Below are 26,350 nucleotides of genomic sequence, written 5' to 3' on the forward strand. Positions count from 1 at the left end.
GGCATATCTGAAGGTGTTAACAAGTAAACTGTGCTTTGCATCAAAGTCTTGTGGTTTTTGTTTCTTTGGTCTCTTTTATCACTTAGTATCACGGCAATCCTGACAGCGGTGGTGGGACCCTTCTCCAGCACGACATTCCCACTCAGGATTGCCTCCCAGGGTTACCAAAGGAATACAATGACCCATCTGACCCCGTCCCATTCCTTATGGCAAAAGGACTAGGAGAAAATGGGTTTTACCTGAGCCAGGAATGATATTGATCACTCCCTTTGGAAAGCCGGCCTTGGCTGAGAGCTCGGCAAACTTTAAGGCCGTCAGAGGCGTTACCTGAAGGAAAACAAGTCCAGTTAGGCTCTGACAGTCCTGTCCTTTAGACCAGCATGTACACAGTTCTAGGACACTTTCCCACAAACTGAGGGCGTCTGGGTTCTGCCACACGATTCAGAGGGGCAGGAAAGCCAGCCACGAGCACTACACATCACTGTGCCAGCACCATATGATGAGGGAACAGGCACAGCAGCCCACCAGTGCCAGGGGAAGTGGCGTGGCACTGTGGGGAGAATCGGATTTGGAGTCACAGCCTGGTTTTCAATCCCAGGTGTGTAATTTTCTACCTATAGAATACATACGTGTATACACCCCCACACACACACATATATATACATATATATATGTGTGTGTATACACACACACTTGTCTGTGTAGGAGGGGAGAGACAGAGACAGAGACAGACAGACACAGACACAGACACAAAGACTGTACAATGAGTAGGGATCCTAAGACAAATTCTTTAAAAGAATGGTGTGGCTATGCCAGTGGAGGGAATGGCAAGAGGAGGCACCATCTTGGAAAAGCTGTAAAACCATATGTTGTTGGTTGTCCTTCATTCTTTTTTTTTTTTTTTTTTTTGCAGGGCAACAGGGGTTAAGTGACTTGCCCAGAGTCACACTGCTAGTAAGTGTCAAGTGTCTGAGGCCGGATTTGAACTCAGGTCCTCCTGAATCCAGGGTCAGTGCTTTATCTACTGTGCCACCTAGCTGCCCCGGTTGTCCTTCATTCTTGAAGAGGACCATGCCATCCGGAGGTGATGTCATGACTTGCAGTGAATTGTATTTAAGTGAGGGAAGGCTGTGCAAGGTGACCAAGCTCACGCTGTCCTCCAGAGCCATCTGGGTCCAGTGGCAAGGTATATATTAGGGTCACACAGCTAGTAAGTGTCAAGTGTCTGAAGTGAGATTTGAACTCAGGTCCCCCCAACTTCAAGGCCAGTGCTCTATCCACTGAGCCACCAACCTGCCCCAAGACCATATGAGGCACTTATCTGCAGACCATCCTAAATAAACATGGAGAGAACCATCACCAAAAGGTTGGCACCATTTTTTTTTGTCCAGAGAAGCTCTCTTGCGCCATCCCCTAAGGTGTGCACGGGCCCAGGAAGTCCCTGTTCGGATGCCCTCACTGCTCCCCTGAATAACAGAAGTTCGAGATGAGCAAGCATGTCTGCTGCCTTCCTCTTTTACCTGCGCTGGCTTGAGCACCAAGGTGTTGCCCGCCGCCAGACAAGCTGCGCTCTTCCATGCCAGCATCATTAGGGGATAATTCCAGGGAATGATGATGGCACAGACACTGCCGAGGGAAGAAGCAAGACAAAGCATGAAGTCACTTAGTATTACAGCTCTAATTGCACAGACCATGTCTTTGAGTCACAGAAGGAGCCTCCTCTTACCCCAGAGGTTCTTTCTTGGTGAAGGTCAGATTGCGGTTTGGGCGCGCTTGGTTAATTGGGATTGTAGAACCCTAAAAGGGAAAAAGATTTGACACCAGTGCAAGGACATGGATTCCCCTTTCTAGAAAAGCCCAACATCCTCCCATCTGCTTAAAGCTCCGGAGCTGCTAAGTTCTACTTCCTGAAGATCATACTGGACAAGAGCGATCAGATTAGGGCCGGTGTCCCTCTGATCTCAGCCTGCCTGGCCGATGGGGTGGCCTCAAACGCCCCGGCTGCCCACTGTGAGGCACCAGCCGATAACAACAGCTATGATGCCCAGACACTCAGGGCTGCATTTCTACAAGGGCCCAGATGCCGAGACGAATGCATTTTAGCTTGCCTGGATTTTGTCGCACCAGCCAGCAAAGTATCGGAACGTTTGCACAGACATGCCCACGTGCGTCTTCAGAGCCAAGGTGTACACAGCTCCTGAGTCAATGGTCTCAATGGTTGCCAGCTCTTCCTGGTTTTCCTCCATCAAGTCTGCAAGTCTGTTAAGACACGGGGCCGGGACAAAGAGGGGCTGAGTGACAAGTTCTCATTCCCACTCACCACACACACACACACACACATACACACGCGCGCGCGTGCGCGCGCGCACACACACACACACACACACACACACAGAAACAGGTCAGGGTGACACAGTGATGGCCACTAATCTGCTTCTGTAAGACACTTATTGGAGACCATATCAGTACAAACCTACCAATTACATAAAATTAAGATTGTGTTTGTGAACTTGACTGTGACTACATAGAAATTTTCATACCAAGACCACAGGTGAGCCAGTGACAATTCGCTTTTTTCTAGTATTTACAGGAACAAGTATTCTCCTAAGAAAAATGATATCACTGTACTTATTATGAAATGCACATATCACATCAGAGTAGGGGGGCATCGGGGTCTCAGGAGGGTTCCCTTTGACCCTAGTAGTTCTAATATAGGCATATTTCCCCTCTCAAAGTTTATTTCTGCAAAACCCAAGTTCTTCCTATAATTCTACTCTTGGTAAAGAAATCACAATAAAAGGGACAGCCAAGTGGCGCAGTGGATAAAGCACTGGCCCTGGATTCAGGAGGACCTGAGCTCAAATCTGGCCTCAGACACTTGACACTTACTAGCTGTGTGACCCTGGGCAAGTCATTTAACCCTCATTGCCCTACCAAAAAAAACAAAAAAGAAGGAAAGAAAGGAAGAAAGAAAGAAAGAAAGAAAGAAAGAAAGAAAGAAAGAAAGAAAGAAAGAAAGAAAGAAAGAAAGAAAGAAAGAAAGAAAGAAAGAAAGAAAGAAAGAAAGAAAGAAAGAAAGAAAGAAAAAGAAAAGGAAAAAATCACAATAAAAGTAATTAAGCCAAGAGAGGCACAGTAACAAGTTAATAAAATATCTTCACAAAGGCAGCAGGGTCTAGTTGAAACTTGCATTTGTAGGAGGTTTGAATCGTGACCCTCTCACTTCTTTCCTGTCTAGGACTCAGTGTCCTCATCTGTAAAATGGGGGGGGGGGGGGGTCACACTGGAAGACAGTCAGCCTCTAGCCCCAGATCTGTATTTCTGAGAGTGAAGGAATAACTAGCCATTGAACCTGGGTTCCAGTCCTGATTTAGACGTTCACTCCCTAAGCTTTGTGACACCTGGGGTGAGTCCTGACCTGAGCTCAGTTCCCTCTTCTGTAAAATGGGGAAGATTTTTATATTGCCAGGAATGTTGTGAGGAGAATGTTTGGCAAAGGCCAAGTCACCAATTGTGACACGGCTTATTGGTGGTGGTTGTTGTTTTGGTAAGGCAAGTGGGGTTAAGTGACTTGCCCACAGTCACATAGCTAGTAAGGGTCAAGTGTCTGAGGTCAGATTTGAACTCAGGTCCTCCTGAATCCAGGGCCAGTGCTCTATCTACTGCACCACCTAGCTGCCCTGGCTTTTTTTTTTTTTTGGTGAGGCATTTGAGGTTAAGTGACTTGCGCAGGGTCACACTGCCAGTAAGTGTTAAGTGTCTGAGCCTGGATTTGAACTCAGGTCCTCCTGACTCCAGGGCCGGTGCTCTATCTACTGCACCACCTAGCTGCCCTGGCTTATTGTTTTAATAGAAGGGAGGGAGCAGGGGCAATTTTTTGGCTTTCTTTGTATCCCCAGCACTTAGCACAGGGCACACAGTAGGTGCTTGATAAATGTTTGTTGACTAATGTGTTCATTTTGATAAGATTATTCCTCAGTATGTACCTGATTTTCCCCTTTCAATTGGATCTCGTTTTAGCACATTCTCAGGGGGTCACCCACATTCCGACAAAGGTGATAGTTGAACACAGGTGCATTGGGTTAGCCCTAGGCAGACCTGGGAAGTGAGCCAAGCAGTCTTTGGTGTCCTGTCCCCCCCCTCCTTCCCTTCTTCCCTTCTCTGGGGCTCTGGGGTGGGGAGAGGAGAAGGAAAGTAGCCATCCTCTGAAAGCTCTGGGGCATGGTGTGACCTGACTGGGGACCCACATTTAGCTCCAGGACCCCCCCTGCTTCTCTGCCGCATCAGTGGGACGCAGGTCTAAGGAGAAAGCCATCTTGGCAAACAGTGATACAAAAACAGGGATTCCACAGGTAACAAATGGGAAACGTAGATAATGGGGAGAGAGTGATTCACTCCTCAAATCGAAATGACTTGGGATGTTTGGAGGGATTTAAAAAAAAAAACAAAAATGTAGTGAATACCCCAAAGGCAGTTTCGTTTTAGCAGTTTTTTTTTTTTAAATAAACACACCTGTACATTAATCTCCCTCTTTCTCGGGCGTTCATTCTTCCCCATTCCCCGTTCTCAAAGGCATCTTTAGCGGCTGCCACTGCTTTGTCAACATCAGCCACCGAGGCGTAAGCTACTTTACATATGGTCTGTTTCAAGACAAGGAGATCGGATTAGTTGTACGGGGAGTTATCACGTTCTTACAGTCACAAAGGTTTGCCATTTTGCATCTATCCAGAGCCCACAGGAGTGCCTGGTAAAAGTATAATCTGGTCATTGAAATATGCTTATTTGATAACAGGATTCATTTATGTTAACAGCATGTATTTTATTACTAACATTGGATAAAAGCTCATTGATTTTCTAATCCCTCCACCCAGGGAAGCACCAGTAGTTTCAGAAAAACTCAGCAGTTCTAAAGATGAAGCCCCCCTCCCTCTCTCTCCCCAGGGGCAGGGTCACTTCTGCCTTTATACTCTATTGGGGGGCATGCAGGGAGGGCGCTTTGGTTCTGTGGGGGAAGCGGAGATTCTTTGTGTGGTTGAAACTTGTATCCCACAGGCCTCTGGGGCAGGCCTTTCTCAAGTGCTCCCTGGAGGGGCCCCGTGGACTGTGGACAGGACCCCGGATTGGGAGGTAGGGGCCTGGCTTTGGGTGCTTGCTATCAGTGTGACTTTATTTAATCTCTGTGAGCTTCGGTGTTCCTTTTCCGTGAATGAGCAACAACATGTTCAGAACAGAACTTGTTATCTTTAGCTCCAAAACCACTCACTGCTCTCCTTCATTTCTTCGGCTGTGTTGAGAGCACTTCCTCCTTTTCGGTCTCCCAGGTTCACAGCTTCAGAGACATCCTTAACTCTTCCCTCTGCCCCAGCACCTGTGTCTGATCTATTTCCATCTTCCTGAGTTCAAATCCCGCCTCAGACGCTTCCTAGCTGCGTGACCCTGAACAAATCACTTAATCCTCTTTGCCTCAGTTTCCTCATTTGTAAAATGAACTAGAGAAGGAAATAGCAAACGACTCCAGTATCTCTGCCGAGAAAACCTCAAATGTGGTCACTGGGGAGTCAGACGATGACTGAAAATGACTCACCAACAACAACAGGTGAGAGGCACTTTCCTAAGCTCTGGGGATCCAGAAAGACACAAGCTACTCCTAGCTTTCCCGTAAAAGATACTTCATAAGTGCTGGCTGATTTTTTGTCGTCTTAAATGCTTGTTGACTGACCATTTCAGTGTCCTACTCAGTAACCTCCAGTGACTTCCTATTGTTTCTAGATAATAACCTATGAAGCCTTTCATGACTCAGCTGTCAGACCTGCCTTTTCTAGGCTGTTGTCCCCAAAGCCAGGTCCTGCCAAACTGACCTATTTGCTTTCCTCCATAAAAACAAACAAACAAACCCCAAAACATTCCATTGCTTTTCTTCTTAAGTTAAGCAGTCAGAGCTACTTTGTGGGGCTTACTAAATGCAGGTGGGCCTCTAGGTCAGCTGATGGCATAGGGGGACTCCTCGGGTGGAGCCTATCCATGGTTTACAATCACTTACCGATCCGTCTGTTGGGTTGATGGTGTCATAAGTCTGCCCACCTTCAGCATTCACAAACTGCCCGTTGATGAAACACTGATAAGGCATCTTCAGTGTCATATTATTGATGTCTTTTGAAACCTGAGAGAGGCCCAGAGCAGAAGTTTTGACAGATGTGCATATTTCCCCTCTCAATATAGAAACAACAGCTGCTGAGGCAAACTATAAGTGAGGGAGAACGCAGTCCACGTTCTAATCTCTACTGTGTGTTTGATCAGTGCAAATCAATCAGTCATCAAAGGCCATTCTTCAAGAAAGATGAGGCAACTACGGAGGCTTCCAGGTACTTGGCTTGGCCACATGTTAAGAGTCTGGGTTCTGGGGCAGCTGGGTGGCGCAGTGGATAGAGCACCGGCCCTGGAGTCAGGAGTACCTGAGTTCAAATCCGGCCTCAGACACTTAACACTTACTAGCTGTGTGACCCTGGGCAAGTCACTTGACCCCAATTGCCTCACTAAAAAAAAAAAAAAAGATTCTGGGTTCTAATCCTGGTGCTGCCGCTTAATCCCTTTGTGACCTTGAGCAAGTCATTAGACTCCATTTTACTCTTCTGAAAAAATGAAGGGGTTGAACTGGATCACTCAATGACTCTGCCGTCCCTTCTAACTCTAAATATATGATCTCGAAATACTTAAACTGAGGCTCTTCCTACTTCTGAAGAGGCTGTGGGTTTCTTGTTTTCTTTTCTAGGTCATAAAGGAATTGGGTCTCATGAAAAGGCATTGAGACTCGGGGTCACACACAGATTCTAGGAGTTAGAGCTGGACGTGAGTTTGGACACTATCTGGGCCAACCTTCTCATTTTATAGATGAGGAAACGGTCTGTCACTACCTGGTGCTTTGACCCACCCCAGATATTCACTGAATGAATGAATCCAACCCTAAAGCATGGAGATGGCGCCCTCTAGTGGCTGAATGTCATGTGCAGTCATGAATTCGTCTAGCTTTGAGCTCTGAGACACACAGTTCCTTTAACACCGAGGGGTTTCTCATGAACCCCAGGCTCCTTTTCTTTCCTAAAGTCCCTTTTCCCTCTTTCTCACCCTCTCTTGGTCTCAGATTATCCTTTCTTTCTGTTACCACGGCACTGCAGTGGAAGGAAGAAAGGAATGGGGAGATGTGTGTGTAGTGTCCAATGGCCACATCAGGGAGGGTATTTTAGCTTCTCGTTGGTAGGTAGCAAGGGGCAAAGGAGCCGACTGGCACCCGGCCCATCCCCCTTCTTGTAAACGTTGCTTTCCCATCAAATGTTCCTGCTGTGTTTGGGGCAAAACTCAGCTAGAAACAGAAGCCATTAAACTGCACATGAGGATCCCTGTGGGCCACACACTGACTTGGCTTTAAAATGTAATGTTATCTACGTTTTACTGTGTTTTTACTTATTTTGTTAATGTCTCCCAGTTACATTTCAGTCTGTTTGGGCTGCACTTGGGGGTGTGGTGGGCTCTATGTAGCTCCTGGCTATGTGTTTGACACCTTTGGTTAAGGGGATGATGGAGGAGGATGAGTCTGGATCGCCCCCCACTGCACCAGAACATGGCTTGTCTTCCCCTGGGAACCAATGCTGTTCAGCACATTTCACAGAATCTTAGGAGGTCAGAGTTGGAAGGGAACCTGAGGCCACCAAATCCAAGTGGTACCTGACACCAAGCCTCCCTCTTGCCATCCAGGAGGCCAGTGACCATCCAGGTTTTGCTTCCAAACCTACAGGGGTAACCGAGGATCCACCAACCTCCCAAGACAGATCCTTCTACTCCAATTCTTGGGGCATTCCTCCCCAGAGGAATCTGCCTCTCTGCCTTCTGCCCAGAGCTCCCATTTCTCCCCACATGATGGTCTTTCACATACTTTGCTTCCTTCTCTTCCCCTAACAGAACTCCTCTACCACTCAGTGGACAAGAGAACTCCGAGGGAAGGACTTACATAGTCCACAACCAGCTCTTCTTGTTTATCCTTGCCCCTCAGCTTCCTCACACCCATCTGGATGAAGTCTCCAAACTTGGTGGCCATGTACACGTCCTCAGTCTGAAGCTGAAGGCCCCCACATTTCTGCCGGATCTCTTCCACCAGCCTAAAATCAAAGGGAGCATTGATCTGCATGAGCAGTGTGTTAGGGGGAATGAATCCAGTCCCACAGTTGGGGATGGGCACAATGGAGACTGCAGCCCAGGCCTGCGGCCTCCCCTCGGCTGCTCCTCCCTGTGTGTTGTACCATTTTGTGGTTGTGTGTGAACCACAGGGAAGGAACTGGACATGTTCTGGATAAAACCTGGCACCCTGTGATGATGTGATGAGGGGATTGATGTTGCCTTGCCTTGAGCTCACCTTTTGGGATATGACAATAGTAATCAAACCCATCCTTCCCAAAGGCATGAAGCTGCAGACAAGTCTCCTTCCTGTTTAGCATGTGCAAGCTTGGAAGAGCCAGGCGGGGCCTCTCTCAGCTCTGAACCTGCTTAGCAGGCACCCAAAGGGGGAGTCTGCCTGGCTTCTACAGCCCCGTGATGGGACCTTGTGGTACCTGCTGACTTCCCAGCTTCACACACAGAGAACTGCTTAATGAAGGGAGATGCCCCCAAAGACCCGAGTCTTTGCTTTGGCCCTGCTCTCCGGGGAGGCCCTTCTTGTCTCTGTCTCCATCGATATAGTGAATGGTTGATATTTAGACAATCAGCCCCATTTGATATCCTTTCCCTCACCTTGGGTTCCCTGCCTGACTAGCTCTCGGCCTGCCTAGGCCTTCCTCTACGGGAGCAGCTTTGGCTGCTTAACAGTAGAGCATGTGTCCATCCAGCAGAATCTGAGAGTAGAACGATGTCACAACTTGCCTGGTCCCCATTATCCCAGGTTTACTTCACTGATCATGGCTGTTTGGGTGGGAAGAAGGCATGCTGGCTTCATCGTCTAAGTCCCAATCAATTGTGAGCTTCTGGCCTTGTTTTGCCAGGGCCCTGGCCTCTACAAAACCACATGCCCTCTCCAGCACCCCATATACGTATGGTCTCCCTCCATGAGGACACAAGCCCCTGGAAGGGAAGGGTCATCTCCTTTGCTTATATTCCCAGAACTTATTACAGTGTCTGATGCCTGGTAAATGTCCAATACATGTTCCACCTCTCCATTCACCCACCCACCTCTCCAGCCATCCATCTCTCTCTCCATTCATTTCTCTATCACCATGTCAGCCCAAATGGTACAGGAAATCCCCAATTTTCTAACAAGTCTAACTTTAGGACTTTTCAGTAGACTATATCCATTCTGTAGGGGATTAAACCAGTTACAGAAATGAATGTGAGATAACTGTAATGTATAACCTATATCAGATTGCTTGCTGGCTTTGGGAAGGGTGAGGGAAGGGAGGGTGGGAGAAAAATCTAGAACTCAAAATCTGACATAAGTGAATGTTGATCTAATAACCAGATGTAAGTATTAAGAATAAAGATGATTGAGGCAGCTAGGTGGCACAGTGGATAAAGCACTGGCCTTGGATTCAGGAGGACCCGAGTTCAAATCCAGCCTCAGACACTTGATACTAGTTGTGTGACCCTGGGCAAGTCACTTAACCCTCATTGCCCCGCAAAAAATAAAAAAAATAAAAAGAAAGTAGATACTGTTTCCATTAAAAAAAAAGAATAAAGATGATTCTTTTGTTTTTGGTGCTATTGTTTTTCTTTTTTGAGGTTTTTCCTTTTTGCTCTGATTCTTCTAACATGACTAATGCAGAAATATGTTTAATGCTATTGTACATATATAACCTATATCAGATTACCTGCTGTCTTGGGGAGGGGAGGGGAGAGGGGGCGAAATTTGCAACTAGAAATCTTATAAAAACAAATGCTGAAAACTATCTCTACATGTAACTGGAAAATAATAAAATACTTTCATAATTAAAAAAGAATAAAGATGATAATTAATATTTTCTTTTAAAAAGGGAATGTTGAAAACTATCTTTTCATGTAATTGGAAAAAATAAAGGCCAGAAGCACTGGCTGTTAAAAAAAAAAAAGAAAGAAATGTGAGGCTAAATTTCAAAGAAGGGAGTCGAGTGGCACAGATTTCCTAGCATCTAGGGACCAAGGGAAAACATACCAGGACAACAAGAAGAGAAGAAAGAAACAAAGGCACATGTGACTAAAGCAAAGGAAAAACGATGAATCGGGTGAATTGCCAAAAAGGTGAACAGCTGGCAGAAAATGTCGAAAGGTGTTTGTGATATTACCTGACAACATCCATCGAGCTCGCCCCAGATTTAAAGAAGTCTGTGAAGTCCTCAATGGCAGAAACGTTACTCAGAATCCCTGCCCAGATAGCCTACACAAGAATGGAAACGGTTGTGTAAGGAAATACCATTTTAAAAAGCAGCATCATAGGAACCAAGGGGAATTTCCATCACGGCCTCTTCAACTCTGCCTCAAGAGTAAGGCGTGACGGAATTCAGCTACAGAGCTAGACGTTCACCTTGATTTCTTGGGCCACTTTCTTCTCCTCGTCTGTGAGTTCTATTACACTCGTCTCCCCCGTTGAGAAGTATTTAGAAGCAGGGATCATTCTTCCATCTTCAAATTGAATATTTCTCACCACCAGCTACAAGGTGAGAAAAATACCTGGGTTAACTACAGGATTAGGGCAGCTTAAAGTGAGGGAAACTGACATTACAACCCATTTGGGACAATCTGGCTTATCTTCTAGTAAAGTTCTCAGGACTAAAATGGCTTTTCAAAATCAGGGAAAGTAGCAGCAAGTTGGATGGGATCCAGAGTCTTTCCCTAAACCCTTTTTAAAGTCTCTGGAGACCTCTTCCCTTACAGGCCTATTCCTTGTCCTTAAGAACCAACACACCCAGAGCAGGGTGGGGGTCTGACAAAGGGGCGGCAGAGATGGTGAGGTGTCAGGTGACAGGGTGCCAAAGACACATTTTACTTATGCATTATTTTGCTGAAGGCGGGTCTTATTGTGCCAGCTACAAGTTGTGTCTCTTTCAGACACAAAAGTGGCATTTGACAGTTACCTGTCTGTACAGCCCTAAAAAGTGTGGTCTGAGAGAGACAATAAATGTTTTTGGTTTTGTTTTGTTTTTGGCGGGGCAATGGGGGTTAAATGACTTGCCCAGGGTCACCCAGCTAGTAAGTGTCAAGTATCTGAGGCCAGATTTGAACTCAGATCGTCCTGAATCCAGGGCCAGTGCTTTATCCACTGCGCCACCTAGCTGCCCCTCCAATAAATGTTTAACAATTTATGGGGAAGTTCTGAGGGGCAAAATGTACGTAGGGCACACTTTTAAGCTTAATTTGTGGTATTAATATTTTCTCCATGAACTTCTTAAGTCTAGTCAATCAGTATTATACATCAAGGCCTGATTTGTGGCATTTGTAGAGTTCTGAGGTATAAATGTTGCTGGTGGAAATTTAATAACCAACTCCTGGAGAGCCAGTCTGAGCTGGCTCCAGCATATCCCTGACCTTGGTTACCTTAGGCAGGGGTTATTTATCTGGTTTTGTGTCATGGGCCCATTTGGCTGAGTGCGATGAAGCCTATAGGGCTCTGCTCACAATCAGTCTTTTAAATGCATATAATAAAATACACAGGATTGTAAAGGAAAGCAATTCTATTCAAATATATACACACGTGTATATATGGGTGTGTATGCATGAATGTATGTACAAGTGCGTATGTATGTACATATGTGTATTCATGTATATATGTGTGTATGTGTGAAGTGTGTATGTATGTATGCATGTATGTGTATGTGTACTTTAAAGTTCACTGATCCCAGGTTCAGAATCTCTGCCTTAGAGAATGATTCGCTCACTTGGCACGTTTGCAGAAACTTATCAGCTGGTAGACCGCTACTGAAAAACGCTAAAAAAATTATCTACAGAGAACAAGTGGTATATTGGGGAAACATTATGGAGCATACACTTTCCTTTCTCTTACCAACCTCTTTTAAAAATCTCTGCCACTATTTCCCTCCATTAGCCTAAAACATCCTAAGTACTTAAATGCTCATTCATTCATTCATGATGATGCCAGTTGATTGTGTTTCTAACCATTTTGTTCTTTCTTATTTAGAGCAAGCATGTTGTATGACAAAGTTCACTTGAAACTTTGGAATTTGCATTCAAATGGCAGTTGGGCTCCCACATTGGTCTCAGAGCTTGTTTAACTCACCAGATAACAGAACTACAATAAAATAGCATTAGAAACAATAAGGCAGCTTATCGATGTGAGAAAGTGTATCCCCAAATCTCCATCCAGGAAGCTAGACATACAGCCCACCCTGTTCAGAAAGCGGTACCTCCTGTTCCCTGTGGTGGGACCCAGGGCCCACCTCTGAGATTTATGGCCTGTGTTTCCGTGGGATGTTTTTAGGGCAGGGAGTTACTCCATTGAGCCAAATGAGAATTCCCTAAGATCTGGCTCCCATTTCCTCAGGTCAGATAGTAAGGCTTTTTACGAGTGTTAAAAATGACACATTATCCACTGCTGTGACTAACTGTCCCGGGTCAAAACAAGCTCTTTATCTCTCAGTGAGCTAAAGTGCCTGTGGTTGCTAACAGCGGGTCCTTTCCTAATGTAGATGCTGTCAAAGCAGGGATGGAAACAGTCAGACCCATTCTGAAGATGCTTGATGTCCTAGCCAGGGCATGTAGATACTCACAGAACCCACATTTTAATATACTCCTCAATCCAGGAAACTCATTGCCATTGACCAAAAGGATAAACACAGAAGAGTCGAGGAGCTGGGGTCTCCCACCAACCCTGTCATTGTAGTCAACCCAACCATGGATGACAGACCCCACGGGTCAGGTCTTCTTCACTTCCTTATCAAAAGTTAATGGGTTAGACCTTCCACAGAAACAAGATTTTTAGAAAATCAGTTACTGTCCCAAGGACTCACCATTTTCCCATCATTCCCAAAAAGAACCAGCCCATTTTTGGTGACAAGCCCAGGCTTCTCAGCACCTTCGATTGTCAGGGGCTCTCCAGGTGGTACAGGACCATCCAGCAATGAGGAACTGTAGAAAGTAACCACCTGATAGGGAATCAATAGAGACTTTATGAAATAAGCATTAATCATTTTTTTCCTAACCAGGACCATTTTACTTGGTTGGTGGGACCAGAAAATGGTGCAAATGTTTTAGAACGTGATCTGATGATTTATAATAGAAATCACAAAAGTGATCGTGTCATTTGACCTGGCATCCCATTGCTAGGATTTGATCCTAAAGAGACAGTAAGAAATCTCAGTATGATCCTCTTCTGAGGCCTCAATGTGGCGTGGAAAAGACCGTGGGTCCTACAAGGCTCTGCCGGGTCCTAATGAGCTGAAGGGCTTTGAATACAGGCCCACTGATGGACTCTAAGTGTCGTCTGAAGACCAACCCAGCTAAGTGCGGGGAAGCTCATTGGAATTTGGCCCTGATGACATGATTTCTTCCCCACAACCGTCTCCTAAGCTGCAGAGGGGCTGCAACCTGCATCAGTGGAGGGGGCACTTGATAGCTAAAACGGCACACGACCCTTGGAGGTAGGTGCTGTTATTATTTCCTTCTTATGGATGAGAAAACTGAGGCAAACAGGATGAATTCACTAGGCCAGGGTCACACAGCTAGTAAGTGTCTGAGGCCAGATTTGAATTTGGGTCCTCCTGATTCCCGGGCCGGTGCCCTATCCACTGGGCCACCTAGCTGCTCCTCACGAGTAAACATTGATGATTCATTGAGGTAGGGTTTTAATGGGTTTTAGTTTACTAAATTTTAATATGCTCAACCAATGTGATTCACAACCCCGTAACTCCCCTCTCTAGAAAGAAGAAGTTAATGCTGTCCCAGGCTGCTTTAATAGAAGGCTCTTTTCCCGGGCAGGGGCAATGTCCCCATTGTAATCTGGTAGGGTGACACCCTATCTGGGGGACTGTTCAGTTTCACATTTCAGTGAAGCCTCTGACAGGTAGAAGCATCAAAGGGTGAGTGAACAGGGTGGGGCAGGGCCTTGAAACCAAGCCAAGAGGCTCATGGGAAGGTTGGGTGCATTTGGATGGAAAAGAAGCAGGAGGGGGCGACAGCTCAGAGGCCGAGGCCAGGAAGATGCAGCCCTTGCACATACCTGCTTGTCTATTTCTGCCCACGCTCCGGGCACTTTATCATGGCCCCGAATCCAGTTGTGCAAAGCTTCTGCAGGCCGATCCCAAGGAATCTAGAAAGGGAAGACACAAGTTGTCTCTCCTGTTCGGGGCCGCGTGGGGTGTGCACAATGGTAGTGTTTCTCTTAATATTCAATCACTTGAGAGAGGCTATAGTTTAACTGTCTCATTTTACAGAAGAGGAAATTGAGGGAGGGGGGTCTTGTTCAGGATTACACAGGGAATAAGTGACAGCCCAGAATTCGAACCCAGGTCTTCTAGGCTCTTTCCACTAAACCGTGTTTCCTTCTGTCACAGTACCTAACAATATATAAAGATGGATAACTTTTGAAGTATTCTATGTGTTTTTGTATGTATGTATGCGTTTTTAATTACCATATCACTGGAAAAATATCAGTTGGTCAATAAGCAGTTATTAAATGCTTACCTTGTGCCGGGCACTGTGCTAAGTTCTGGGGATGCAAAAAAGGGCAAAAATACAGTCCCTGCCCTCAAAGAGCTTACATTTTAATTTGAGAGACAACATGAATGTAATTATAAATAAATATGTGTGTGCACACACATAGAGGCACACACACAGAAGGTAATCTCAGAGGGAATGGGGGGGGAGGGAGGAGAGGGAAGGGGAAAGTTCTCCTGCAGAAAGTCAGATTTTCAATGAGTCTTGAAGAAAACCAGGGAAGTTGAGGTTTCTGGAGGTCAGGCATTTCAGGCATGGGGGACATTTACTGCCAACGCAGAAAGTTTGCTTGCAAGACCTTAAAATAATAATAATGCTTGCAAGACCTTAAAGGGATCTTTTTTAATGAGAGAGCGAATGAGAGAAGGGAGGGAGAGAAGAAGAGAAGAAGGGGGCGAGAGACAGACAAAAAGGAGGAAGGGAGAGAGAAAAAGAGGGAGAGAAAAGGAGGAAGAGAGGGAGAGAGAGACAGGGAGGGAAGAAGGAAGAAAAGGAAGGGATGGAGAGAGGAGCAGGAGGGAGGGAAAGGAGGAGGGAGACAGGGGACAGAGAAGAAGGGAAGGAGAGTGAGGGAGGGAGAGAAGGAAGGAATAAGTTGGGGGGGGGAGGAGAAGGGAGTCTCTGCTGGGAACCAGACTCCATGTGAGCTGAAGAAATCTAGGTCTCATTGCTATGCCTGCTGCTTCCTCTTCCCTTCTGGGAATCCCCACAAGCAGGGAGGAGGGGACCAGGGCCAGGGCTCAGAGAGCTCCCAGGGCAGGCACCCTGAAATCTATCCACTGGCACTGCTGAGCCATTAAGTAGGGTTTTTTCCCATCTGGAACAGAAAGGTTTGGGAGGGGAAGTGAGGAAAGGTGACGGTGCTGAGGTAGTCTCACTATGGGGGCAGCGGGAGTGCTGAAGGAAGAACAAGCAGTCCCACCAAGAAATACTTATTAAGCCCCTGCTACATCCAAGGCAAGGCCTGGTTGTACTGCAAAAGCAGCCCGGACCAGCAGAATGCCCCCATCCTGCGTCATTGTCCTGGGCTGGTTGTGGTCTGAGTCTGAGAGCCACTCTAAGCATGGGATCACAGAAAGAACCCAGGAAGTTCTGGGTTTGAATTCTGGCCCTGATACTTTTGGGGCAAGCCACTCTAGGGGTCAGCTTCCTCCCACTTTCCAGGAAAATGAGGGAACGAGACTCGACAGAGGAGCCATCTAAGGTTCCTTCAACCTCAAGTTCCCGAGACCTCAGATTTTTGTCTTCAGTCAGTGAGACCTTAGCATTTTCTTTTTTCTGGATGCCTTCATACGTGGCCCCTTCTTCCGACTGAGGCACACGAGGAGCTCTGCCATCAGCAATGAGCTGGACAGCTTCTACCTAAAAATTAAAATAAACATCACCTTGGAAGACACAGAAGAAACCGCCCTCCAGCCAGAATGGGGAATGGGTTACTCCATTTCATTTATTCTTCAGACTAGCCAGGGGCTGCTGTTTATGGAACAAGTTCAGAGATTTAGGTGTAAATTCTACACTTGGCACAAACCCCAGACTGAACAGAACTGAATCTGGCCTCGATGATTCAGAAGGCACTCGAGGACTCGGGGACCAGGAGTGGGATTCTACAAGGGACAATTGGTTTTCTCATGCTCTGGGGAAAAGGCCACAGCCATTGTTAAAGGCCATTTCCTAAGGTGTAGGAGAGAGTGTGCATTGGTACGGACACTACCCACGGTAATGTGGGGATAGATTCTTGAAGTCAATTCCCCTTGATGCCAAAAACGGACTCACCATGGCCTTGATTCCTTCTGGGAAGAGAAATCTATTGTAAAGGGAATCCACTGTGTCACTGGGCTGTACGTCACATTCCCTCTGAAGGAGAATAGGCCCAGTGTCTAGCCCGTCATCAGCCCAGAAGATGGAAAAACCAGCTTTCTTATCTCCCAGAATTAAAGTCCTGGGGAAAGAAAGATGGGCATGATGAGTTACACAATAACCAGAAATGACAACAAGTTCAGGAATCATTTGCCATCAGAAATTCACATCAATACTTAGGTGAGAAAGAAGGGCCGGCCTTTGGGGTCTCTCAAGGAGCAGTCCTTGCATGCATGCTTTTTCTCCAGAGTTCTGCAATCTTTTCTTACTTCAGCAAAACCTTGCTTGCAATTTTATTGTCTTTGTTGTTATAGAATCTTTTCAGTCATGTCTGACTTTTCATGACTCCGTTTGGGGTTTCCTTAGCAAAGATACTGGAGTGTTTGCCATTTCCTTCTCCAGCTCATTTTACAGATGAGGAAACTGAGGCAAACAGGGTGAAGTGACTTGCCCAGGGTCACACAGCTAATAAGTGTCTGAGGAGGAATTTGAACTCAGGAAGATGAGTCTTCCTGACTCCAAGTCTGGTAACTCTGTGCACTATAGCGCCACCTAGCTGCCCTTTTCATAGCAGTCCTATATTGTTGATTAATATTTGCTATCACTACTTGGCTCCTAATTCTGCTTATTGTCTCTCCCATTAGATTGTAACTTCCTTGAGGGCAGAGACTGTCTCTTTTTTGTGGGGCAATGAGGGTTAAGTGACTTGCTCAGGGTCACACAGCTAGTAAGTGTCAAGTGTCTGAGGCTGGATTTGAACTCAGGTCCTCCTGAATACAGGACTGGTGCATTATCCACTGCACCACCTGGCTGCCTCCTTGGCTTCTAATTCTGTCAGCTTCCTGCTGCAGGATCACTTTGTTTTTTTCCAATCTGTTGAATGCTTACTATATTAAACACAATGGGCAATTCAGGAGTAATCAGACATCCTGACAACCCACCAGCATTTATTAAGTGCCTACTGTGTGCCCTACAAAGACAAAAAGGAAATAGTCCAATCTAGTCAGACAAGACAACATATAGAGGCTAGGGGGCGCCACAGTGCACAGGCCTACAGTCAGGCCGACTCATCTCCCTGAGTTCAAATCCAGCCTCGGACACTTAAGAAGCTATTTGACCCTGGACAAGTCATTTAACCCTGTTTGCTTCAGTTTCCTCAACTGTAAAATCGGCTGGGGGAGAAAATGACAATCTCTCCAGAATCCCTGTCAAGAAAACCCCAAATGGGGTCACAAAGAGTAGGACACGACTGAAACGACTGAACAACAACAACACAAAAGAGACATGATTTGAGGGGAAGGCAATTCTACTTAGGGGCGGGGGCACCAAGGAAAAGCCTCATGGTGATGATAGCACTTGAGCTACACCTTTAAGGAGACTAGAGAGTGTAAGGAGGGGGAGGGGAGGAGGAGTTACATTCGAAGCATCAGAATCGGGCTGTGAAGGGTAAATGCCAAGTAGAGAGTTGACCGCTGGTCCTAGAGAAGTGGGAAGCCAACAGAACACCAGCCTCATGGGAAAGGGCTTTCTGGAGCAGCACAAGCCTAGTCCTTGCTGAACGTTGGGGGAATCGCCTTGGCAGCTGCAGCGGGGTAAGGGTGGGGAGACAGGCATCAGTCATCTTCACCAGCTTGGAGTCATCCACCAGTCCCCTTCTCTTTCACTCCACCAAGTCTTGTTGACTCCCCCTCCAGAGGCCTTCTTACATCTACCCCTTTCTCTTCACCAACTTGGTCACCACCTGAGCTCAGGCCCTTATCAATTCTGCCTCCTAAATGGTTGCCCTGATTAATGTCTTCCTTTCTCCAATTCATCCTCCACACAGCTTCCAAAGTGATATTCCTAAAGCAGAGATCTGACTACATTACTCCTCAGCTCAATAAACTCCAGTGGCTCCCTATTACCTCTAGGATCAAATCAAATTCCTTTGTTTGGCATCTAAAGTCCTTCACACTCTGGCACCAACCTTCCTTTACTCTATGGTTCAGCCTAACTGACCTGTATACCGCTCCTCAACATGACACTCCAACCTCTAATTCCCACCTCCATACCTTTGCAGAGGCAGTGCTCAATGCCTGAAATGCATTCCCTAGTCACCGCTGCCTCATAAAATCTCATTTCCTTCAAAGCTCAGCTGAAATGATACCATGTTTCCAGGAATGGCTGATGCTCATTTTTCTGAACTATTTTCAGTTTTTTCATTTTTCTTATCTTTTGTGCAAGGAGAAACTCACTAGGTAGGGGAAAGGCGTATGCAATTTGGTCATAAAGTTAAAAAGTATCAATAAGATTTTTAAAAATCATCTAAGGATTTAGAAATGATGCAGGCAGGCATTCATTTGTTTGTCTAACAAGTATGCATTAGATGTCTACTAATTGCAGGGCATCTCACTGAGTTAGACAAAAAATACCCCTGACGACCCAATTCACTCATATGCTTCCAAAGCAATAACATTAGAAGAATGCTCAAATAACTGGAAGAAAAAAATTCACAGAATAAAACTGAAAACAGGCTGAAATATTTTTCTCATATTTAAATCTTAGGAATTGGTGGAGGGAGGCAGAGCCTACTTTCCCCCCCCCCTCCCAGTGCATGGACAATAAGAGGCAGCAGTGGGTATTATAGGACCACGGACATACAAGTAAGGTCCTAGAGAAGTGGCCACCCTAACAACAGACAAAGAGAACCAGAAGAGGTTTTCTATAGTTGCTTCTGTCTGCATGACAGCTCCTCCAGGGCGATCCTCAAATGAAGCTTTCCCTTGGCAAAGGAGAGCTCAGTTGTAATAGAAGAGCTGGTGCAACAACTCGGGCCCTTGGGGATCCAGCCCAGTCTCCCACCCATCAGGGTTAAGAACAGGAAGATGGGGGGGCAGCTAGGTGGCACAGCGGATAGAGCACCGGCCCTGGATTCAGGAGGACCTGAGTTCAAATCTGACCTCAGACACTTGACACTTACTAGCTGAGTGACCCTGGGCAAGTCACTTAACGTTCATTGCCCCACCCAAAACAAAAACAAACAAAAAGAACAGACAGATGGCAATCATCTTTGTGGGACTGACCATGCCCATCTTTTCTATCCTGAATAGACACCTCACCAGTTTATAGCAGAAGCTCCTCGGTGACGGGGAAGGATAGACGGGTGATAAATGATAGAACCGTGCTTGGGGCAATCGATAACATCCATGGGAATAAACTGTGTGCAGAAGGGAAGAACATTCAGTTCAGCTCCTACGGATCTGTAAGCTTCAATGACTTCCTTGATGGTCTTGCCTTTGATTCTCCATCTGGGAAACTTGAACACTGGGATCCCATCTTTCTCTGCAGCCAGAGCTGGGGGGTGGGGAGAGGGAATGGAGGAAGAAGCAAGATTTTTAAAGAAACGTGGCTTATGAAAATGTAAAATATAATCACATAAGAATTTATAATATTCAGATGACTCCTAGAATAAGAAAATGAAAAATAAAGCATGGTAAGGAAATAATGCTACCAAAATAGTCTGCATCTTGTCCAAAATTCTACCTGTTCTATTATAATTCAGTGGTAGGGGCAGCTAGGTGGCACAGTGGATAAAGCACTGGCCTTGGATTCAGGAGGACCTGAGTTCAAATCCAGCCTCAGACACTTGACACTTAACTAGCTGTGTGACCCTGGGCAAGTCACTTAACCCTCCTTGCCCTGCAAAAAAAGAAAAAGAATTCAGTGGTAAATATCACCCAGTTTCTATATTGATTTTTTCACATTTTATGTCACTATATAAACCATAAGGTATTCTACTTATAAGAGGAAAGGCATTAAAGTATGAAGGAAATGATAAATAAAATTTATCGTGATATTGATTTAATTATGGCTACAGGGTATAAGCAAACCATGGTATTTCAGAGTTGGAAAATGAATGGAGAAGTCATTTGGGGTCCTTGGTCCAGACCTAAGATTTCTTCAGTGGAATTATTCCAACCATCAACCATCATCAGGGGAAGGCCTAGTGTAGAAAGTCCCTCCACAGGTGCAGATCAGCATAATGTGTTACTAAGGGCACTGAGAGGTTGAGCAACTTATCCCTGGTCACGTGTCAGAGGACTAGGTCTTCCCAACTCCAAGGCCAGCCCTCTCTATCCATCGAGGGGCCACATTTCCTCTCAAGCAGAGTGTTTATTAAACAAGTTTACAAAGGATGAAGGTCAGGCCATCCTAAGTATTCAGAGCAGGAGAGAGCCTCAAAGGAGAGAACATCCCTTGGTCCAGCACCATCGTTCTACAGCTGAGAAAATGAAGCGTGGAGACTTGCCCAAGATAGTGGAGAGATTTGTGCTCAGCTCCTGTAGCTGCATGTCCCAGGCTCTTCCAGTAGCACAGCCTGCCTACAAAGCATCTGTTGAGTGACTTAGACTGGGAAGAATCGCTATCAAAACCAAGGGCTAACCTCTGATCTCCAACCTCCAGGCTCTTTTTTGTTCTTGGTTGGTCTGGGTTTCTTTACTGGGTAATTAATGTCATGGACATTACAGAGCAAGAACAAGAAGTGACGAGCTTAAACGTTAACTACCTATGGAGCTGGAAAATGATAATTGGATCGAAGGAATATTTATGCTTGGTTGCTCCTTAATGAAAGTTATTTAATAACAAGTACTGAAAGAATAGATTGAATTTCTAGAAGCCATAAATGAATTAGAATTGTTATGCCCTTTTTAACTACTAAGATTAAACCTACTTTGGCAGAGTAATTGCAGAATCCAAATGATAATTAGATTTTGAAATCCTTAAAAAAAATGCCAGTGTGGTGGTGCATCCCTTAATTCCCATTACTGAGGGAGGCTAAGGCTGGTGGTTGAATTGAGCTTGGGAGCTCTGAGCTGCATCTGGGTTAAGACCTTAGGTATCTGTATTAAGTGCACCATATAGGTGAACACCTTAGGAGTAGAAGACTACCACATTTCCAAAGGAAGGGTCAACTGGCCCAAGTCAAAAAAAGGAGCAGGTTAAATTGTCCATGCTGGTCAGTATTGGTATTGGGACCATGAGTGGCCACTGTATTTCCAACCTGGGTGAAATAGAAATATTGTTTCAAAAAAATACAAGCTAGCTGTGTGACCCTGGGCAAGTGACTTAACCCCAACTGCCTCAGTAAAAAACAGAAGCAAACAACAACAACAAAAACAAACAAACAAACAAACAAAAAGATTTTTAATTGTTGTTGTTCAGTTGTTCAGCAGTTTCTGACTCTTTGTGACTCCAGGGACCATAGCATTCAAGGCCCTTCTATTCTCCATTATCTTTCGAAGTCCAGCCAAGTTCACACTCATTGTTTCCATGACACCATCTATCTATCTCATCCTCTGCCATCCCCTTTTCCTGTTGCCTTCAATCTTCCTCAACATCAGGGTCTTTTCCAGTGAGTTCTATGTTCTCATTATGTGGCCAAATTAGTTAAGCTTTAGCTTGAATATTTATCCTTCCAATAACCCGAATTAATTTCTTTAAGCATTGACTGATTTGACCTCCTTGCTATCTAAGGGATTTTACCTGCACAAATTCATAGGCATATTCACTTAGTATTCATACTAGAATTAAATCGACTTTAGTGTTAAACTTAGTGTTAAATTCAGTGAAAATCAAATTTAGTGTTAAATTTATTCTTAGGCATATTCACTTAGTATTCATACTAGAATTAAATCATTTTTAGTGTTAAATTTATTCTATAACTTTTTTACTTTAAAAAAGGAAAGAGAATCATAAATTCACTTAGTATCGAGACAAAGGGTAATTGTTCTGTGATATAAAGATACAAGGCCTAGCTCCAGTGGTTAAGGGGGCATGTCTACATGTACCCTTGGGGCTTGACTTGGGCTTGTTGAGGGTGCACACAAGATCTAACTAGCTGGAGAGAGGAAGAACAGACTTGCTTCTGATACTGCCATGACATTGGGGTGTTGCTCTGTTTGGAGATGCTGCAGACTGATAGAAGTTCCTTCTTCATCCCCTCTAATCATATTCTTATGGGCTCCTGAATGCCCACGCATGAACAAGAGCACTGACCTGTCTTTATAAAGTCCATTACATAGTGCACCTTTGCAGGTAAGTCAAGTTTTCTTCCAAGGGGAAAAGTAGGCAAGCAGGTGGGTACAGGATGAAACCCACTGGCACCTGCTCATCTTACATGATTTTCTTCTACAAGTTTTAACAAGTCCTTAAATGACCTACCTGATGAACCAGAGGCTTTCTTCAGCTGTCTGTCTACATCCGTCATTCCCGCTCCATGACCAGCTTTTGTGATCATACATGTCCTTGAAAATGTCTTCTCTACCACAGTCATCATTTGGTATCTTCCCATTGCCCCATGGCCCCCTTGACACTTGAGTCTTTGGAGATCATAGTATCCCATGATTCTCATTCATAGAGCCCCACTATCTGGAGGGTCCTGTGATCCAGTGGGCCTTGCTTTCCCTGGAAAAGCTCACAAGCCATCCACACCTCCTTGCCTTGGGAGAGTCTCAGCTATGCCTTTGTCATGAATCCTTTAGAGAAGATCCACTTCATCATGCAGGAGGCTCCCCTCTGGTTTGTTGGCTTGATATTTTGTTGGTACCAAGGAACCACGTGGGCGATTCACATCCTTGTTACATGGCCTCCTTTTCTGATGTCTTCTATCCCATTTTGAACACTGATGCTACTATTGGCAACATAAGATTCCCACTAACCCTGCACCTTTCTGTTGCCTTTTGAGTCATCTGGAATCTTTTTTTTTTTTTTGTGGGGCAATGAGGGTTCAGTGACTTACCCAGGGTCACACAGTAAGTGTCAAGTGTCTGAGGCCACATTTGAACTCAGGTCCTCCTGAATCCAGGGCTTGTGTTTTATCCACTGCACCATCTAGCTGCCCCTGGAATCCTTTTCAAAAAATGTCATAGCCAGAAAGAACCAACCACCAATACTGGCATTAAAAAGAACACCAGAAGCACCATATATTTGTTGACTTGGTTTGGATGACCTCGTTGAGCTTTTTATAGACTTTCTTTTCTATTTTGTGTTCTTTAAAGTCCAACTCAAACGGCCCCTTCCTTCAGAAAACCTTTGCTGTTCCATAAGTAGAGAAACAGTGGGGGAAATCTATTGGCAGCCTGAAGGGAACTAGCCTTTCTTCCACTCTGAGACTGCCTATAGGGACCACATAAAAACAGAAGAAGCTTGAGGGGCAGATAGGTGGCACAGTGGATAGAGCACCAGCCCTGAAGTCAGGAGTACCCGACCTCAGACACTTAACACTTACTAGCTGTGTGACCCTGGGCAAGTCACTTAACCCCAATTGCCTCACTAAAAAAAAAAGAAGAAGAAGCAGCAGTTTGAATTTCTGCACTGGTATTCAGACTGGCCCATTGGGTTAGGAGAAAGGAGAATAAGAGTCAAGGAAGACTTCTCTAAGGCACAGCAGGGGGGCTCTGGGAGGAGAGTAAATAGCAGGATGGGTTCCTGTGGGTGTCTGTGTTACTGGGTGCAGTTGTGTCCTTGAAGTCTTGGGCATGGAGGGCAGGTAAAGGATGCAACAGCAGCACCCTTGACAGCACCTTCTGATAACTTTCCTATTCCTTCAGGTGTGTCTAAGATCACAGTTTCCATCATTGGTCTTCACAAAGAACTTTGTTTGCATCTTTATGCATTATTCTATAATATATTTGTTTTATGTTAAATATATATTACATTTTATTACATATTTTATTATAATTTGGGCATCTGGCACATCTGTCCACTTGGATATAAGTTCCATGAAGTGAGGACAAAAGTTTTCTTTGAACTTTGTATTTCTGTTCAGAGGATGGATTGGATGACTTCTAACGACATTGACAACTCTGGCTCTGTGCTCTTTTAGAACCTAATAGAGTCCTCTTGCATACAGCAAGTGCTAAATAAATGTTTATTGAATTACAATAAAACCAACTTTCTATTGGTCATAGTTGGCATAAAATACTATAACCAGAAAATTATCTCTTTTAGAAAAGTAACTAAATTGTTTCAGGGTTCACTTACCTAATGGATCAGCTTTTCCATCCTTGTCTGGAACTGTGAATACGCCTACTACCCGATGGCCTTCTTTCCGGAGGTGGCTATAGACTTCTTGTCCAAAGAGACTCTGGCCTATAAGTGCCAACTTGAGCTTATTTTTATAATAAACCTGGGAAATGATTATGTTACAACATTTTAGAATGAATGGAGAGGAATTGCAAGTTCTTTGCCACAAAAATAATTGTATATATATAATAGGTCCATAGATGAGGCAAAAATAACATACTTTTTAAAAAATTTTAATAGCACTTTTACAGTCTACAAAAGCACTTTTGTCACAACCACCCTGTGAGGTAGGAGAAGTATTATCTCTTTTTTCCATTTGTTAAATGATTTGCCCACAGTCACATGACTAGTTAAATGGTAGAGATGGGGCTTGAAACCAGGCCTTCCGACCCCCCCACCCCCATCCCAGTCCAGAGTTTTCACCGACACACCACTGCCCAAATGGAGGCTAATTCATCCAAAGAGCAAAATTAACAAACATTCTCCATAAGTCCCCCATTAAATGTTAATGGGTATATTCTCAGAAGCGCTTATCAGCATAGTTAATTTCAATGAGAAATCACAAGGTTTGGTGGTTTAAAAAAAGCACTAAGGACACACCTTGTAGTTCTAAAGTCTAAAAGTTTAACTCATTAGCTAACACGGGGCTATAATAACAACATTTTATAGCACTTTGAAGTTTGTAAATCACTGGATGTGTGTTATCTTATTTGATCCTTACAACAGCCTGGTGAGGCAGGTGCTATTACTATGCGCATTTTACAAATGAGGGTTTTAGATGGAAGTTAAGTAGCTTGCTCAGAATCACACCGCTAGTGTAAGAGGTAGTAAGGAAAGGTACAGTTCCTGAGGCCAGTATCTAAAGTCTCCTGGTCTGGTTTAAAAACACAGGAACCCGTGTCCTGGGAAGCTGATCGGGAGCATCTAGGCCTGTGACTTAGGGCTGCATCCTTCACATATTGACTGTGCACAGGCCACTGTGATTGACATTATGGATAGAAAAAAGAAATCAAATATGCATCTTGTCCTCCAGAATCTTTCAATCTAGCAAGGGAGATAAAAAAATAAGCATGTGGCTATTTATGGTGTAAGTGTGCTCAGAGAGAAGCAAGATATATATATATATATATATATATATATATATATATATATATATATATATACACACACACACATACATACACATACATACATATATATATACACACATGTGTATGTATGTATATTTATTTATTTATTTTGGATAATGAGGGTTAAGTGACTTTCCCAGGGTCACACAGCTAGTAAGTGTCAAGTGTCTGAGGCTGGATTTGAACTCAGGCCCTCCTGAATCCAGGGCCAGTGCTCTATTCACTGCACCACCCAGCTGCCCCCAGAAGCAAGATATTTAAGAAAGGAAAGATCTCTTCATGCTTGGGGGGCAGTAAAGGGGTTGTTAGGCGAAGGAAATCAGTGGAGACACCATAGAAATAACCCCTGAGTTAGGCTTGAAGGAAATAGCAGATTTTAACTGGCAGGAGTATAGGGGGAGATCCTGTCAGGCAGGGAGAGTGGCACAAGTAAAAGTATGCTGGTAGAAGTAGGATAAGAGTGGGGATCAGTGAATTGTCCATGTTTGACTGAAACAATGCGTATTAAGGCTGAGAAGGTAGGGCTGAGTCACACTAAGTCAGCACCACGGTCAAGGACAAGAGGAGGGAGGAGAACAGGGAGCTGTTCCCATTGAAGCAAGGCAGGCTGCCTAGCC

The 26,350-nt window shown here is 44.9% G+C and overlaps 1 protein-coding gene across 2 annotated transcripts in view; it reads right to left on the reverse strand.

The window, feature by feature from the left end:
• ALDH1L2 (aldehyde dehydrogenase 1 family member L2) overlaps positions 1–26,350 on the reverse strand; it is a 59,789-nt gene that overhangs the window by 13,538 nt on the left and 19,901 nt on the right. Inside the window, exons 2-16 of one of the 2 annotated variants that reach the window (XM_043965020.1) lie at positions 24,562–24,706; positions 19,638–19,872; positions 16,456–16,621; positions 15,943–16,044; positions 14,186–14,275; positions 12,978–13,112; positions 10,538–10,663; positions 10,299–10,390; positions 8,003–8,150; positions 6,041–6,160; positions 4,513–4,640; positions 2,109–2,259; positions 1,727–1,797; positions 1,521–1,626; positions 240–327 (exon numbers count right to left, since the gene is read on the reverse strand). In XM_043965020.1, coding sequence (XP_043820955.1) covers positions 240–327; positions 1,521–1,626; positions 1,727–1,797; positions 2,109–2,259; positions 4,513–4,640; positions 6,041–6,160; positions 8,003–8,150; positions 10,299–10,390; positions 10,538–10,663; positions 12,978–13,112; positions 14,186–14,275; positions 15,943–16,044; positions 16,456–16,621; positions 19,638–19,872; positions 24,562–24,706 — 1,903 coding nt within the window. The remainder of the gene's footprint in view (positions 1–239; positions 328–1,520; positions 1,627–1,726; positions 1,798–2,108; positions 2,260–4,512; positions 4,641–6,040; positions 6,161–8,002; positions 8,151–10,298; positions 10,391–10,537; positions 10,664–12,977; positions 13,113–14,185; positions 14,276–15,942; positions 16,045–16,455; positions 16,622–19,637; positions 19,873–24,561; positions 24,707–26,350) is intronic. The other variant, XM_043965022.1, reaches the window with a different exon arrangement.

This window comes from Dromiciops gliroides, chromosome 5, assembly GCF_019393635.1.
Source record: "Dromiciops gliroides isolate mDroGli1 chromosome 5, mDroGli1.pri, whole genome shotgun sequence".
NCBI classification, from domain to species: domain Eukaryota; kingdom Metazoa; phylum Chordata; class Mammalia; order Microbiotheria; family Microbiotheriidae; genus Dromiciops; species Dromiciops gliroides.